Genomic DNA, 12,086 nt, shown 5'->3' with positions numbered 1-12,086 from the left:
ACACTAAATCTAAGATCTTTGCTCTAGGTCACAAGCTTGTCCCCTCCAGGCTTGTCATTGCCAGCAATCCCTGTGTGCCCTGGGTGCTGGAGGTGCCTATCCACTTAGGAGAGGGTAATAATCAGTTACAGCTCTCAGGAAAACTCATTTCTGTGCCCTTGCACCCTGGCACTTCCCTGAAAGGAATGAATAGCCTGAAGAAAGAGTGGCAATGAGCTGGATGGAAGGAGAGGTGGGAGGGACAGCAGGATTTTCATAAAATCCTAGAATTCTAGAATGATTTGGTTTGGAAGGAACCTTAAAGACCACCCGATTCCATCGCACCACGGGCAGGGTCTTCCACTGTCCCAGGTTGCTCCAAGACCCTTGGACATTTCCTTGGACAATTCAGGGGCATCCACAGCTCCTCCGGCCGACCTGGCCGACCTCGCGTTCCTCACACGGCAGAACGTCTCCCTCCCATCCCGATTAACCCTTCCCTCGGTCACTCCCAAGCCACCACTCCATGCCCTTGCCAGAGCCCCTCTCCTCCAGCCGCGCAGTTGTGCAGGGCCCTGAAAGGAAGAAATAGCCTGAAGAAAGAGTGACAATGAGCTGGATGGAGGGAAAGGTGGGAGAGACAGCGGGATTTTCATAAAATCATATAATTCTAGAATTATTTGGATTGGAAGGAACCTTAAAGACCGCCCAGTTCCACTGTTCCACCACGGGCAGGGTCTTCCACTATCCCAGGTTGCTCCAAGACCCTTGGACACTTCCAGGGGCATCCGCAGCTCCTCCGGGCCACCTCGCGCTCCTCACAGGGCAGGATGTCTCCCTCCCATCCCGATTAACCCTTCCCTCGCTCCCTTCCCAGCCATCGCTCCATGCCCTTGCCAGAGCCCCTCTCCCCCAGCCGCGCAGTTGCGCGGGTCGGGAGCGGCGGCGGCGATGCGGTGGCGGCGCGGTGGCGGTGCGGCGGCGGCAGCAGCGCGGTGCCGGTGCCGGGGCCGCTTCCGAGCGCATCTCCCGGCTCGGGGCGGGCGGAGGGTCCGCGGGGAGCGGCGGCGGCGGGGCCGGGGCGGGGCGGGGGGCGGGCCCGGGCGGTGGCGGCGGCGGCGGCGGGGCTGGGGCGGCTCAGAGCGCCCGGCTCCGCTCGCCTCCCGCTCCTGCGCCTGGCTCCGGCCGGCATGGCCGCTCCGCCGCGCCGCCGGGCCGCCGCTCCACCCCCGCCGGTGCTGCCGCCGGTGCTGCTGCTGCTGCTGCTGCTGCTGCCGCCGCCCGCCGTGCTGCTCGGCGGCGGGCCCGGCGCCGCGGCGTCGCGGGAGCCCCCCGGCCCCTGCCGGGTGAAGACGGTGACGGTGTCCACGCTGCCGGTGCTCCGCGAGAACGACATCAGCTGGAGCGGCGCCCCGCCGCCCGCCGCCGCCGCCGCCGCCGAGTCCCGCCTGCTGCTCTTCGTCCGCAGCGAGCTGCCCGGCCGCGTCGCCGTGCAGGACGATCTGGACAACACCGAGCTGCCCTTCTTCACCCTCGGTAGGCGCCCCGGCCGCTTCCCGCCCCGTCCCGTCCCGCATCCCGCCCCGCCATCCCGGAGCATCCCCGAAGCATCCGACACCCGGCGAGCCGGCTCCGTGTCCGCCCTCCCCGCTCTCCGCGGGCAGCTCGATGTGTTTTGGGGCTTTCTAACCCTGCCCCTGTGCTGCATCCTGGTTTTTTGGGTTTATTAATTTTTTTTTCCTGCCTTTCCTGGCGGGGAGGGATTTTTTAGCAGGGCCTGAGGCTGGCGGCGCTGGCAGCCCCGGGAGGAGGAGAGCAACCCCGCGCAGGCTGCGAGTGATGGGGGCTGCCTCGTGTGCTCCAAGTTGAGCTCGGAGCCCTGAGGAGGTGCCGCTGAGCCTGGCAGAGCGGGAGGGGATGTTTTTTGTTGTGTTTTTTTTTCTTAGCCAGAGCCTGGTTTTATAAATGCTCCGTGTTAATTCTCGAGGCTCGCTCTGGCTTCACGCTCAACTCCAGCGCCCGGGTCTGTGCGAACGCTGCAGACTTTGCTCCGCTCTCGGCTTTGTGGGGAGGGGGATGGGAATAGAAATAATTCGGTGGTCGTACTTGGGTCCTGATGCCGGATCCTGTTGTCTCGGGTGGCGTGCCCGAGATGCCTCCTGTCACTTTTACCCATTTCCGTGCCGTAATCAGCCAGTCCCCCGGGAGAACTGCTCCGAATGTCACCTGGGCAGTGCAGTGTTTACTCTGCCAGGTCATCCAAGGGTTTTGGTTGATCTTTGCTTCATCCATCAGCTGTCCTGTTTTTCGGCATCCAAACCTGGGATAATCTGAGTAGCTGCTTAACTCGGGTCTCAGGTATCTCTTGACACACGGGATTGTGACTTCCAGCGCATCTCTCTGTGTGTCTCAGGTGTGTCGAGGTGTGCCCATGTCCAGGCTCACTGGGGACGGCTGACCCCAAGTCCCTTTCTATGTTTCATGGAGTGATTGCCTTTCAGTGGGTGCAATGAGCAGGGCTAGGAAATACCTGTCTGTGTCCCCCTTTCCTGTCATTTTATTTACCTTGTGTGAAGCTTTGCTGTAGCAAAAGCCCTAATAAATAAGTTGGTGGTACTTCCTGAGGCTCTCGGGCTCCAGCTCTGCAGTTTCCTTACACACGGTTGGTCAATTGCAAAAATACGAAACAGACCAGATACTCTGTTTCCACTAACAAAAGTGACAAATCAAAGGTTTGATGCAGCAGGAATGGCGTTTACCATACCGTGGTTAAAAGTAACAAGAAGTTTCATGGTTCGCTGAGTTAATTTTCAGATTAGAGTACAGTTTCTTCAGGGACTGGGTGTGAATTGCGCACTGATCTAAATATATCAGATAGCAGAGAAACCCCTCTGTGTGAGCTTAGATAATAGCTCAAGTTGAAGGAGAGAAATTTGTCTTGATAGATCAGAGGCACGATCTTGTATAGCAAATCCTATTTCTGTGAGTGCCTGCCAGTAAAGAGACCATGTCTTCATCTAAAAATTTCTTTTACTTGCCTGGCATATTGGTTATGTGTGCACTCATGAATATGAAGGATGTCTTGCGCAAATCTGTGGGGATTTTCCTGCCCCTTCATGAACGGAAGACCCCAAAAAGATCCCCTCCTGTTCCCTTGGATTCACAGGAGTCAGGCAGATTGGGAGAAAAACGGAGGCTGTGCCCATGGTGGGATGGCTTCATCATGGTCCTGGAATTAATCAGTCTGTTGCCTCCAGAGAAGGTAAAACACTTGTCCTTCCCCAAGGTCTAGCTCATGAATTGCCGTGGATGTTCTGGTATTTGAAATTTGTTGCATTTCTCCCCATCTCCTGGTGTGGCAACTGTCTCGCTCGCAGTTAACTCTTCTCTGGGTGAGGGCTGTGCAGGATTTCTGATGGCTGGTTTTCCTAGAGCAGGAATTAAGGCTGTAGTTTTCCGTGGTGTTTTCTTTTCTCCCCCTCTCCATCCTCTCCTAACTTCTTTGATGGTTGGGAAGCGGAGAGCAGCAGCTGCTGCCTCGTAATGGGCTCTTGGAGGTGAAAATCACGTTACATGCGGGAGGGCTTGGGAGAGAGGTGGGGACAGAGATTCTCTTTGGCAGAATCTTTGCAGGTCCTTATCTTTAGCTGATTTCTGATGATTGTGTCCCTCTGTGCGTGTTGCTGGACATGTTGAGTGGCTGTCTGGGCATGAGCTCAGGAGGACACGTAAGAGCTGACGTCCTGCCGGCTGCAAATGTGTTGAGGACTCCTGAATGTCTTGGAGTGCAGGATCTTGCTGTGAGCAGAGATCGCTTTCTGGCCTCAGCGGGGTAAGGATGGGGCAGGATGACCTCCTAAAGCACATAACTCAGGACAGCCAGCCCAACTGGCATCCTGGAGGGGTTTTTGAAAGGAAAAAAAAGATTAAAAATAGAAAAGGAAGCATAAAGCTGGCAGAGCTGAGACATGGTGCTGATGCTACTGATTCGGAAGTGAAATAAGTTGAGAAAAAAAATTGAGGCCACTCTGTTCTGCAGGGCTCAAAAGTCTCTCCAGGCCAGGAGGAGGGAAAGAAAATGTTGCTTTTCTTGGTGGCAATGAGTTTAAGCAGCAAGGACTGTACTCCTGGGTCTGCTCAGCAAGTCCCAGCGCTGCAGTGCTTCCTGAGCTGCTCCTCACTCCTTGGCATTTGAAGGAGGCTGGGTGATCTGTAGCTAAGGGATGGCAGGTGCCAGAGCCTCGGCTGCAGTGGTGTGAAACTCAAAGTCACGGAACCATGTAGGTTGGGAAATATCTTTAAGATCTGTAAACCTAACACTGCCAAGTCCACCACTAAACCACGTCCTGAAGTGCCACATCCTCCAGGCAGATGCCCTGAATTGGTGGCTGGTACAAAGCACGTGGAGTGCTCCGTGTCCCTTTTCTTTAAAGGATTCCTCCTTCTAGGGAGGAAACAACTTTATCTGTTGCCTGACTCTATGAAATTAAATTCTCTGAAGTGCATAAAGCGAGAGCTTCCAGTGTAGCATCCCTGCCTGCGGGGCTGCCTGGTCTGCAGGAGCCACTGCATGGCTGAGACAGAGGAGAAACCAGCACTAGGAAACATCCACACAGCTCAGCTGGGCCCGTGGCATGCTGGCAATATCAGGAGCAGCAGCAGCAGCAGCAGCAGCAGCTACTCGTGGAAGGCAGGAGCCCACTAGGGGGTGGTGGGTACCCGGGGATGCTCTACAGCAGCTCCTGCTTTGTGTGTGCCCACAGGGTACCAGGGATGCTGCACAGCAGCTCCTGTCTGTGTGCCCACAGGGTACAAGGATGCTGCACAGGAGGGTACCAGGGATGCTCCACTGGGTACCAGGGATGCTCCAGGGATGCTCCACAGCATCTCCTGCTCTGTATGCCCACAGGGTACCAGGGATGCTCCACAGGGTACTCAGGGATGCTCTACAGCATCTCCTGCTCTGTATGCCCACAGGGTACCAGGGATGCTCCACAGGGTACCAGGGATGCTCCACAGCAGCTCCTCTCTGTGTGCTCAGGAGGGTACCAGGGATACTCCACATGAGGGTACCAGGGATGGTCCACAGGGTACCAGGGATGCTCCACAGCATCTCCTCTCTGTGTGCCCAGGAGGGTACCAGGGATGCTCCACATGAGGGTACCAGGGACGTTTCACAGGGTACCAGGGATGCTCCACAGCATCTCCTCTCTCTGTACCCACAGGGTACCAGAGATGCTCCACAGAAGGGTATCTGGGGATGCTCCATTCTCTCCCTGTGTGCCCATGTGGCCATTTCAGGATGCTGGACAGCACCTCCAGCTCTTTGTGCCTCAGTGGGCACCTGGCACCGGCAGGAAGGTGGGGAGCTGAGGCTGGGGGTGGTTTCATTCTCTCCCAACAAAGGTAGGAAACTTTGATTCTTTGTGCATCCCTCCTGGGCTGCAGTGGGGAGCTGCTGCAGAAACACCCACCCTGTGCTCGGTGTCCCTCCTGCAGTGGGGTGTCACAGCTTCTGTGTTTCCTACGCCTGGGTTTATTTTTTCCCCGCTGCGTTGGAGAGCAGAAGGATGCTTCTCCCACTACCCCCCAGTTACGTTACTATAAAATTACTCAGCAAAGCCCAGTGGTGGCAGGAAATGACAAATGTAGGTGCCACCAGTGCATTATGAATTGCTGTGCCTCCCCTTTCCTGAAAAAGCATCCTGCCCTTTCCTTAACCTTGGATACTACTGATGCTGTGTGGCTTTTCCCCCCCTTCTCTAATTCTCCTAGAGTTACCCTGCTGCAAACAGAGCAGCCTATCACTGACTTTATCCTTGCCCAGTGAGGTCTCTGTGAGGTGTGGATCCCGATTCAATCAGCAGCCATGTGTTCCCTGCAGAAGCTGCTCCACCACGGCGTAGCCTGCTCTGAGTGCAATCCAGGGAATGAGGCAGTTTGCTTCCGAGCTAATTTGGATGAGCTCTGTCTATGTGTGAGCAGCTTTATATAGAGGAGAGAGAAGGGAAGAGGCAGGCAGAGCAATTTTCACCACTGCTCTTACCCTGTAGTGGCTTACATAAGAACAGTTTACTACACACTTCTCATAAATGGCTTTAATGGATGCTGTTTGAGTGTCTGCAGTGCTTCACGAGGCTTTGTTTTGGTGGCTGTCACAAAGCAGGCTCGTGTGGCTGCATTCCTGGTGTCCCCCTGTGGCCCCTGTGTGTGGCTGATTGATGGTTGTCCCGTACTCTTCCAGCTCGTGAGTTCAGCGCCACTTTTATCTTCTTTCTCAACTCTTCCCAAAGTCATCTTGTAACGTGCACCTCTCCTCTGCAGGATTGGAGTGTTGAGTCTTGAAGGAACACCTGGATGTGGCACTCAGGGCTCTGGGCTGGATGGTAGGGATCAGTCAGGGCTGGACTCAATTATTTTGGAGGCCTTTTCCACCCTTAATCATTCTGAGTTTCTATTAATACATTAAAATAATGGAAAGCACTCAGTTCCCTATGGGCTGATTGCATTTATTGCTGTTCCTAGAATGGCTTCAGCAGGGTTTTGCCATTTTGGTCACCAACTCCTGTTTGTGCAGAGCAGCTGGGGAGGCTGAAGGGTCACCTGGGGAGCCTGGGTGTGACTGCAGCTTGCTGATGATGCTGTTCAGAAATGCCCTTCCCTGCTTTGGGCTGGCCTCTGGGGTCGGGAGCAGCACTGTGTGGGTGCCCAGTGTGCAGCCCCATCGCCAGGGCTTGGCATCTAAACATGGGGTCATCCCTGCAGAAAAGCAAAGTCTGGTTTCTGCACCTCCCTTTGGATTTACTGCCTCGCGCTAGGCTTGAGATGCCTGGAGTATCAGCTCAGAGGTTGGGTTAATCAAGTGTTGGTTTTCTTTGTTTTGGGTTTTTTTTTCTTTTTTTTTTTTTTTTTTTCCCTGTTTATATTGTTTCTCTTCCGCAGCTAATCCAATGGCTAAAGGGTCATATCTTCCACCCCAAAAGACTCAGTGAGATGGTGTGGTGAGGATGTGACAGGTTGGTGGCACCTTGGGACAGGGGCAGATCTGGCAGTGGGGCTGCTCCCCTTTTCCTCCATTCCTATCCACAGCTGGGTGTGCTCTGGGGTCTGGGCAGGTCCCTGGTGGTGGGGGCTGCCTGGGGAGGGTGCAGGAAAGAGGAAAACCTTCTGGTAGTGATTTCTTCCCCTCCTTGTATTGCTGTTTGATTACTCCAGCTCTCTGAGATGTTGGATTTTATAGTCGGGAAGAGGAAGGAGAGCCCAGCTCAGGGTGGAGTTGTACTGAGAGGTAGATATGGAGGTTTGCAAGCACTATAACCCCCAGCAAGGCTGTAGGCAAAAAATACCCAGAAAAATGGGTCAGTCCTGGGGCCATCCCTTCCCTCCCCAAAGGCAAGGTCGAGCATGGCTTGTCCAGCACAGCGGGGTGAGCACTTGACAGGGATTTTTCTTCATCTCAGGCATTTTCTGGGCTGATTATCCCAGTTAAAGCTGGGAATGTGTAGCTGAGTGCAGGCTGTGCTCGGGGAGCTGCTGCTTTCCAAGAGTACCCGCGTTGACCAGCTAGTGGCAACAGAAGATTAACTATGGATGGAGAGAGGAGCTGGTGCTGCAGCTGAGCTGCCACGGGGGGAGGCTGGAGGCTGGGGATCCCCCCCTGCTCCCCCTTCCTCCCAGCTGGTTCTCCATGATGTGCCAGAGGCTTTTGTTGCTCTTTTCCAGGAGGAAATAGCGAGCTTTTATTCAGAATTATGCAGAGAGCTTGCAGTGCCCCGTGGGGAATGGGGTGGTGAGTGACCTCCAGGTGCCACCACGCAGGTGGACGTTGCCTCCCAAACTTGCTGCCTGTTCCCTCCTAAGCCCTGAAAGTGAGAATCTCAGCTGTGTGATGGGTGAGCCTTTGTGCTGCCTCGGTGACACGGTGCTGATGTGTGGTGTTGGCTGGCTGTGAGCAGGGCTGAGCCCTGGGGATTCCCTGGTGTGACAGGAGCTCAGGCACAGGACAGGCTGGGACCTGAGAGCAGATTGATGCCGTGTGTGGGAATGATGAGGTATTGATCTCATGCTTCTTTAACACCTCTGCAGGTGCAGGTGGCTTGAGAAACACCTGCCATCACATCAAAATGGCATGTGGAGTGTGGGGCAGCTGGGGTTGGAGCTGAAAGAAAAGATGTCTGGATTGATGCTTTTCATGACCTGAAATATTCAAGTGCCCAAGTGTCCTCCTCCTGCAGCAAGCATTTGAAATGGAGGGTGATGAACCTTGTCCTGTGCTCCCATGGCTCCTGCTCCACCTGTGGGTGTGTGATGGCATCGAGCAGAGATGGCTCTGGTGCATAACCAGCTCCTGGTGTGACAGGAGCTCAGGCACAGGACAGGCTGGGACCACGGAGAGCAGATTGATGCCACGTGTGGGAATGATGAGGTATTGATCTCATGCTTCTTTAACACCTCTGCAGGTGCAGGTGGCTTGAGAAACACCTGCCATCACATCAAAATGGCATGTGGAGTGTGGGGCAGCTGGGGTTGGAGCTGAAAGAAAAGATGTCTGGATTGATGCTTTTCATGACCTGAAATATCCACAGTGCCCAAGTGCCCTCCTCCTGCAGCAAGCATTTGAAATGGAGGGTGATGAACCTTGTCCTGTGCTCCCATGGCTCCTGCTCCACCTGTGGGTGTGTGATGGCATCGAGCAGAGATGGCTCTGGTGCATAACCAGCTCCTGGTGTGACAGGAGCTCAGGCACAGGGACAGGCTGGGACCACGGAGAACAGATTGATGCCACGTGTGGGAATGATGAGGTATTGATCTCATGCTTCTTTAACACCTCTGCAGGTGCAGGTGGCTTGAGAAACACCTGCCATCACACCAAAATGATGTGTAGAGTGTGGGGCAGGCTGGGGGTGGAGCTGAAAGAAAAGATGATGTCTGGATTGACGCCTTTCATGACCTGAAATATCCACAGTGCCCAAGTGCCCTCCTCCTGCAGCAAGCACTTGAAATGGAGGGTGATGAACCTTGTCCTGTGCTCCCATGGCTCCTGCTCCACCTGTGGGTGTGTGATGGCATCGAGCAGAGATGGCTCTGGTGCATAACCAGCTCCTGGTGTGACAGGAGCTCAGGCACAGGGACAGGCTGGGACCTGAGAGCAGATTGATGCCATGTGTGGGAATGATGAGGTATTGATCTCATGCTTCTTTAACACCTCTGCAGGTGCAGGTGGCTTGAGAAACACCTGCCATCACACCAAAATGATGTGTAGAGTGTGGGGCAGGCTGGGGTTGGAGCTGAAAGAAAAGATGATGTCTGGATTGATGCCTTTCATCATGGGAAATATCCACAGTGCCCAAGTGCCCTCCTCCTGCAGCAAGCATTTGAAATGAAGGATGATGAACCTGTGCTCCCACGCTGCTCCCCAGCCCTGCCCCACCTGTGGGTGTGTGATGGCATCGAGCAGGGATGGCTCTGGTGCATAACCAGCTTAAGAATGGGGCCACTTAAAAGAATTGAATGCTTGTGCTGCTGCTCGGGTCTCAGCTAATGCAGTTAAGGTTTCCAGTGTCCAGACAGCATGGAGACACTTAATGGTATTGAAGAAGCAGAATGGCATGCACAGGGGACGAGCAGGGATCTTGGCTGCCTGCATCTGCACTGGCTGGGAGAGGCTTTCTGCTTGTCTCCTGGGAAGGGGGAAAGTGGGGAAAAACATCACAGAGTTGTGGCCCATTGTCCCTTTGGGTGTCTTTTCCATTTGCCCTGGGAGAAGCAATGCTCTTGAGTGCTTCCAGTGTCCTGCTGCAGGTCAGGGGCAAGAAGGGATTCCCTGCAGGGGGAGGCTGGGCTGTGGCTGCTTGTGAGAAGATGGGGCAGACAAGATTTGGAGCCAGGGCTCTGTCTGTGGGGAGGGGGCAGAAGCACCAGTTCCCTCTATTCCGCGTTCTCTGCCCCCCACCACTTGGCACTCCTTTCTCTGTTCTTTCACCTCTCCTGCCTCAGTGCAAGACAAAGTCTGTAGGAAACCTCGACTGGCTTTGAAAGCAGCAGCAAAAGGGGAGAAATTTTCCATTAGCAGCATCAGCAGTATAAGAGATTTTTTCCCAGTCACCTGGTAACTGCTGTATTTAGGAAGATTACTGAGCTGATGGTGCTGCTCCCAGGCATATGCAAGGCACTGATCCTGTCTGGGGAGGGAGGCAAGGGCTGCTCACACACAGGGAGAGGTGGGCTGCTAGAGGTCAGCTGTGCAGGGAGAGCCCCTCCTGTGCTCCTCCATCTGCTCCCCCAGAGCAGGGCGATGGCACAGAGGGGGCACTGCCAGCTGCACCCAGGGGCTGCAGAGGGGCAGGGAGGGGGGCACAGCAGGGCTGGGCAGGAACATCCTCCAGTGGAGGAGGGAATCGGGCTCCAGCCTGATTTGGGGCCAGCCTCGGCGTTTGGTGCATGGTGCCTTTCTTTTTGTGTGTGCTCACTGCAGAGGTGAGCCCACCCTCCCGTGGCTCCAGGTCTGTAGAACAGGGTACAGACCGTTCTGGGGACCCCAGCCACCACCAAGCTGTGCTGGTGCCTTTGAGGCTTTGATTCTTTCTCGATTTTTCCCTCCCTTTTCTCTCTCCAGGGCAGCACGGTGGCCTTGCCTGTGATGCCTGCCCTGTGTGTGCTGGGCTCCCTGGCCACTCCTGGCTGCCCAGGCATTGCCCAACATCAGCTGGCATTCCCAGTTGTGCCTGGGGCTGTCCAAGGCCATTCACAGCCTGGATCCTCCCCTCTTTGCTCTCTGTGGTTCTTAAGCAATGTCCTTCCAGGCAGCACACGCATCCCTAACCTGTGGGATCAAGTGACAGACTATCAGAGCTGGCAAGAGCACAGGAATGTTTGTGTTGCCTCAAGCCAAGTGCTCGGTATCATCAGCCTCCTGCTGCAGTGCTGCTGTGCTGGGAGCATGGGGTGGTGCTCCTGGGATGGGGAACAGGGGTGGTCTGTGTGTGTGTGAGCAGGGAAGGGGGCTGGAGGATGGTGTGTGTGTTCCTGCAGCCCTGGGCCAGGATCTGCTGCTGGCCAGAAAAGCCTCTCCCTCAGCTCACTCTTGCTGTGGATGTTGCTTTTGATACCAGAGGACCTGATGAGGTAAAAGCTGGTGCCACTGACCTGGTGAATTCCTGGTGCAGGCGCCTGCAGAGCAAGCTCTGCTCTTCCAGGCAGGTTCCCACCCAGATGGGTTTCCTGGCATGATGGGGCTCCCATGGCAGGTGCTGCTGTCCCCTCCTCACTCTGTTACTCAGCCCTGCCTTGCCTGGGCTGCTCCATGGGGTGAAGGGTGATGGAAACCCTTTACCTTGGCTGTCACCTTTGTGGTGGGTTCAGCTTGGGTGAGGGCCCTGGAGAGCTTTGAGGCCTTATTGGGACATCCTGATATGTCCCTTTTCCTTCTCCCCCCGTCACATTTCTTCCATGTCCTTTCAACCTCCTATCTGTTTAAATTACAGAGGTCTGAACTCTTTTCTCCTGCCCTGCCCAGGGAATTCCTCCCAACCTTCTTGTTGCTGTCACACTCCTTGTTCCTCTGCCTGTAATATCCTGGGTGATCTGGCCAGAGAGAGGTGCCCAGACAGAGCAAGGTGTTGGGCAGGTGATCCAAAAGGACCTGTGTTCTCCACACTCCCTTCCACGCCATCCAAACCGGGCAGCCCATGGTCAAGCTGTGTCCACAGCAAACTTCTCCCATTATCTTCTGCCAGGGTGGGCAGCTCGGGGTATTCAAGGGGATTTCAGTGCTGGGTGCCACTTAATTAGGGTTGCCTCAGTTGATGGGCCCTCCTGGCCCTTACTGGGGGTGGCTTGGGGCAGAAGGCTCTGAAGAAGGTCCAGCAGGAAAGGAGGGATTCTGCAGAGGAGCCAGTGACAGCAGTGGCATTTTGGGAAGCTGACAGGTATATTTGGGAGTCAGACATGCTGCAGGCTGAGAGCACATCCAGCAGAGGTGACGTTGGCCTTATCTGTGCAGGCTGCTGGCAGGGCGGTGGCTGCTGCTGCTGCTGCTTTCCCATCGGGGGCTTTGGCATTTTTCCTCCCCCTCAGAGGGGAGGGAGGGCTGCAGGGGTGTGCATTTG

The 12,086-nt window shown here is 55.3% G+C and overlaps 1 protein-coding gene across 1 annotated transcript in view; it reads left to right on the top strand.

Annotated features, from left to right (window-relative positions):
- Positions 1-1,169: 1,169 nt before the first annotated feature.
- Positions 1,170-12,086, top strand: part of ASTN2 (astrotactin 2) — a 360,946-nt gene continuing 350,029 nt past the window's right edge. The window contains exon 1 of the mRNA XM_058038034.1: positions 1,170-1,515. Within this exon, the coding sequence (XP_057894017.1) occupies positions 1,170-1,515 (346 nt within the window). The remainder of the gene's footprint in view (positions 1,516-12,086) is intronic.

The sequence above is a fragment of the Melospiza georgiana genome, chromosome 20 (assembly GCF_028018845.1).
Source record: "Melospiza georgiana isolate bMelGeo1 chromosome 20, bMelGeo1.pri, whole genome shotgun sequence".
NCBI lineage: Eukaryota > Metazoa > Chordata > Aves > Passeriformes > Passerellidae > Melospiza > Melospiza georgiana.
The sequence above is the reverse complement of the archived record's forward strand: the minus strand, read 5'-3'. Positions and strand labels throughout refer to the sequence as shown.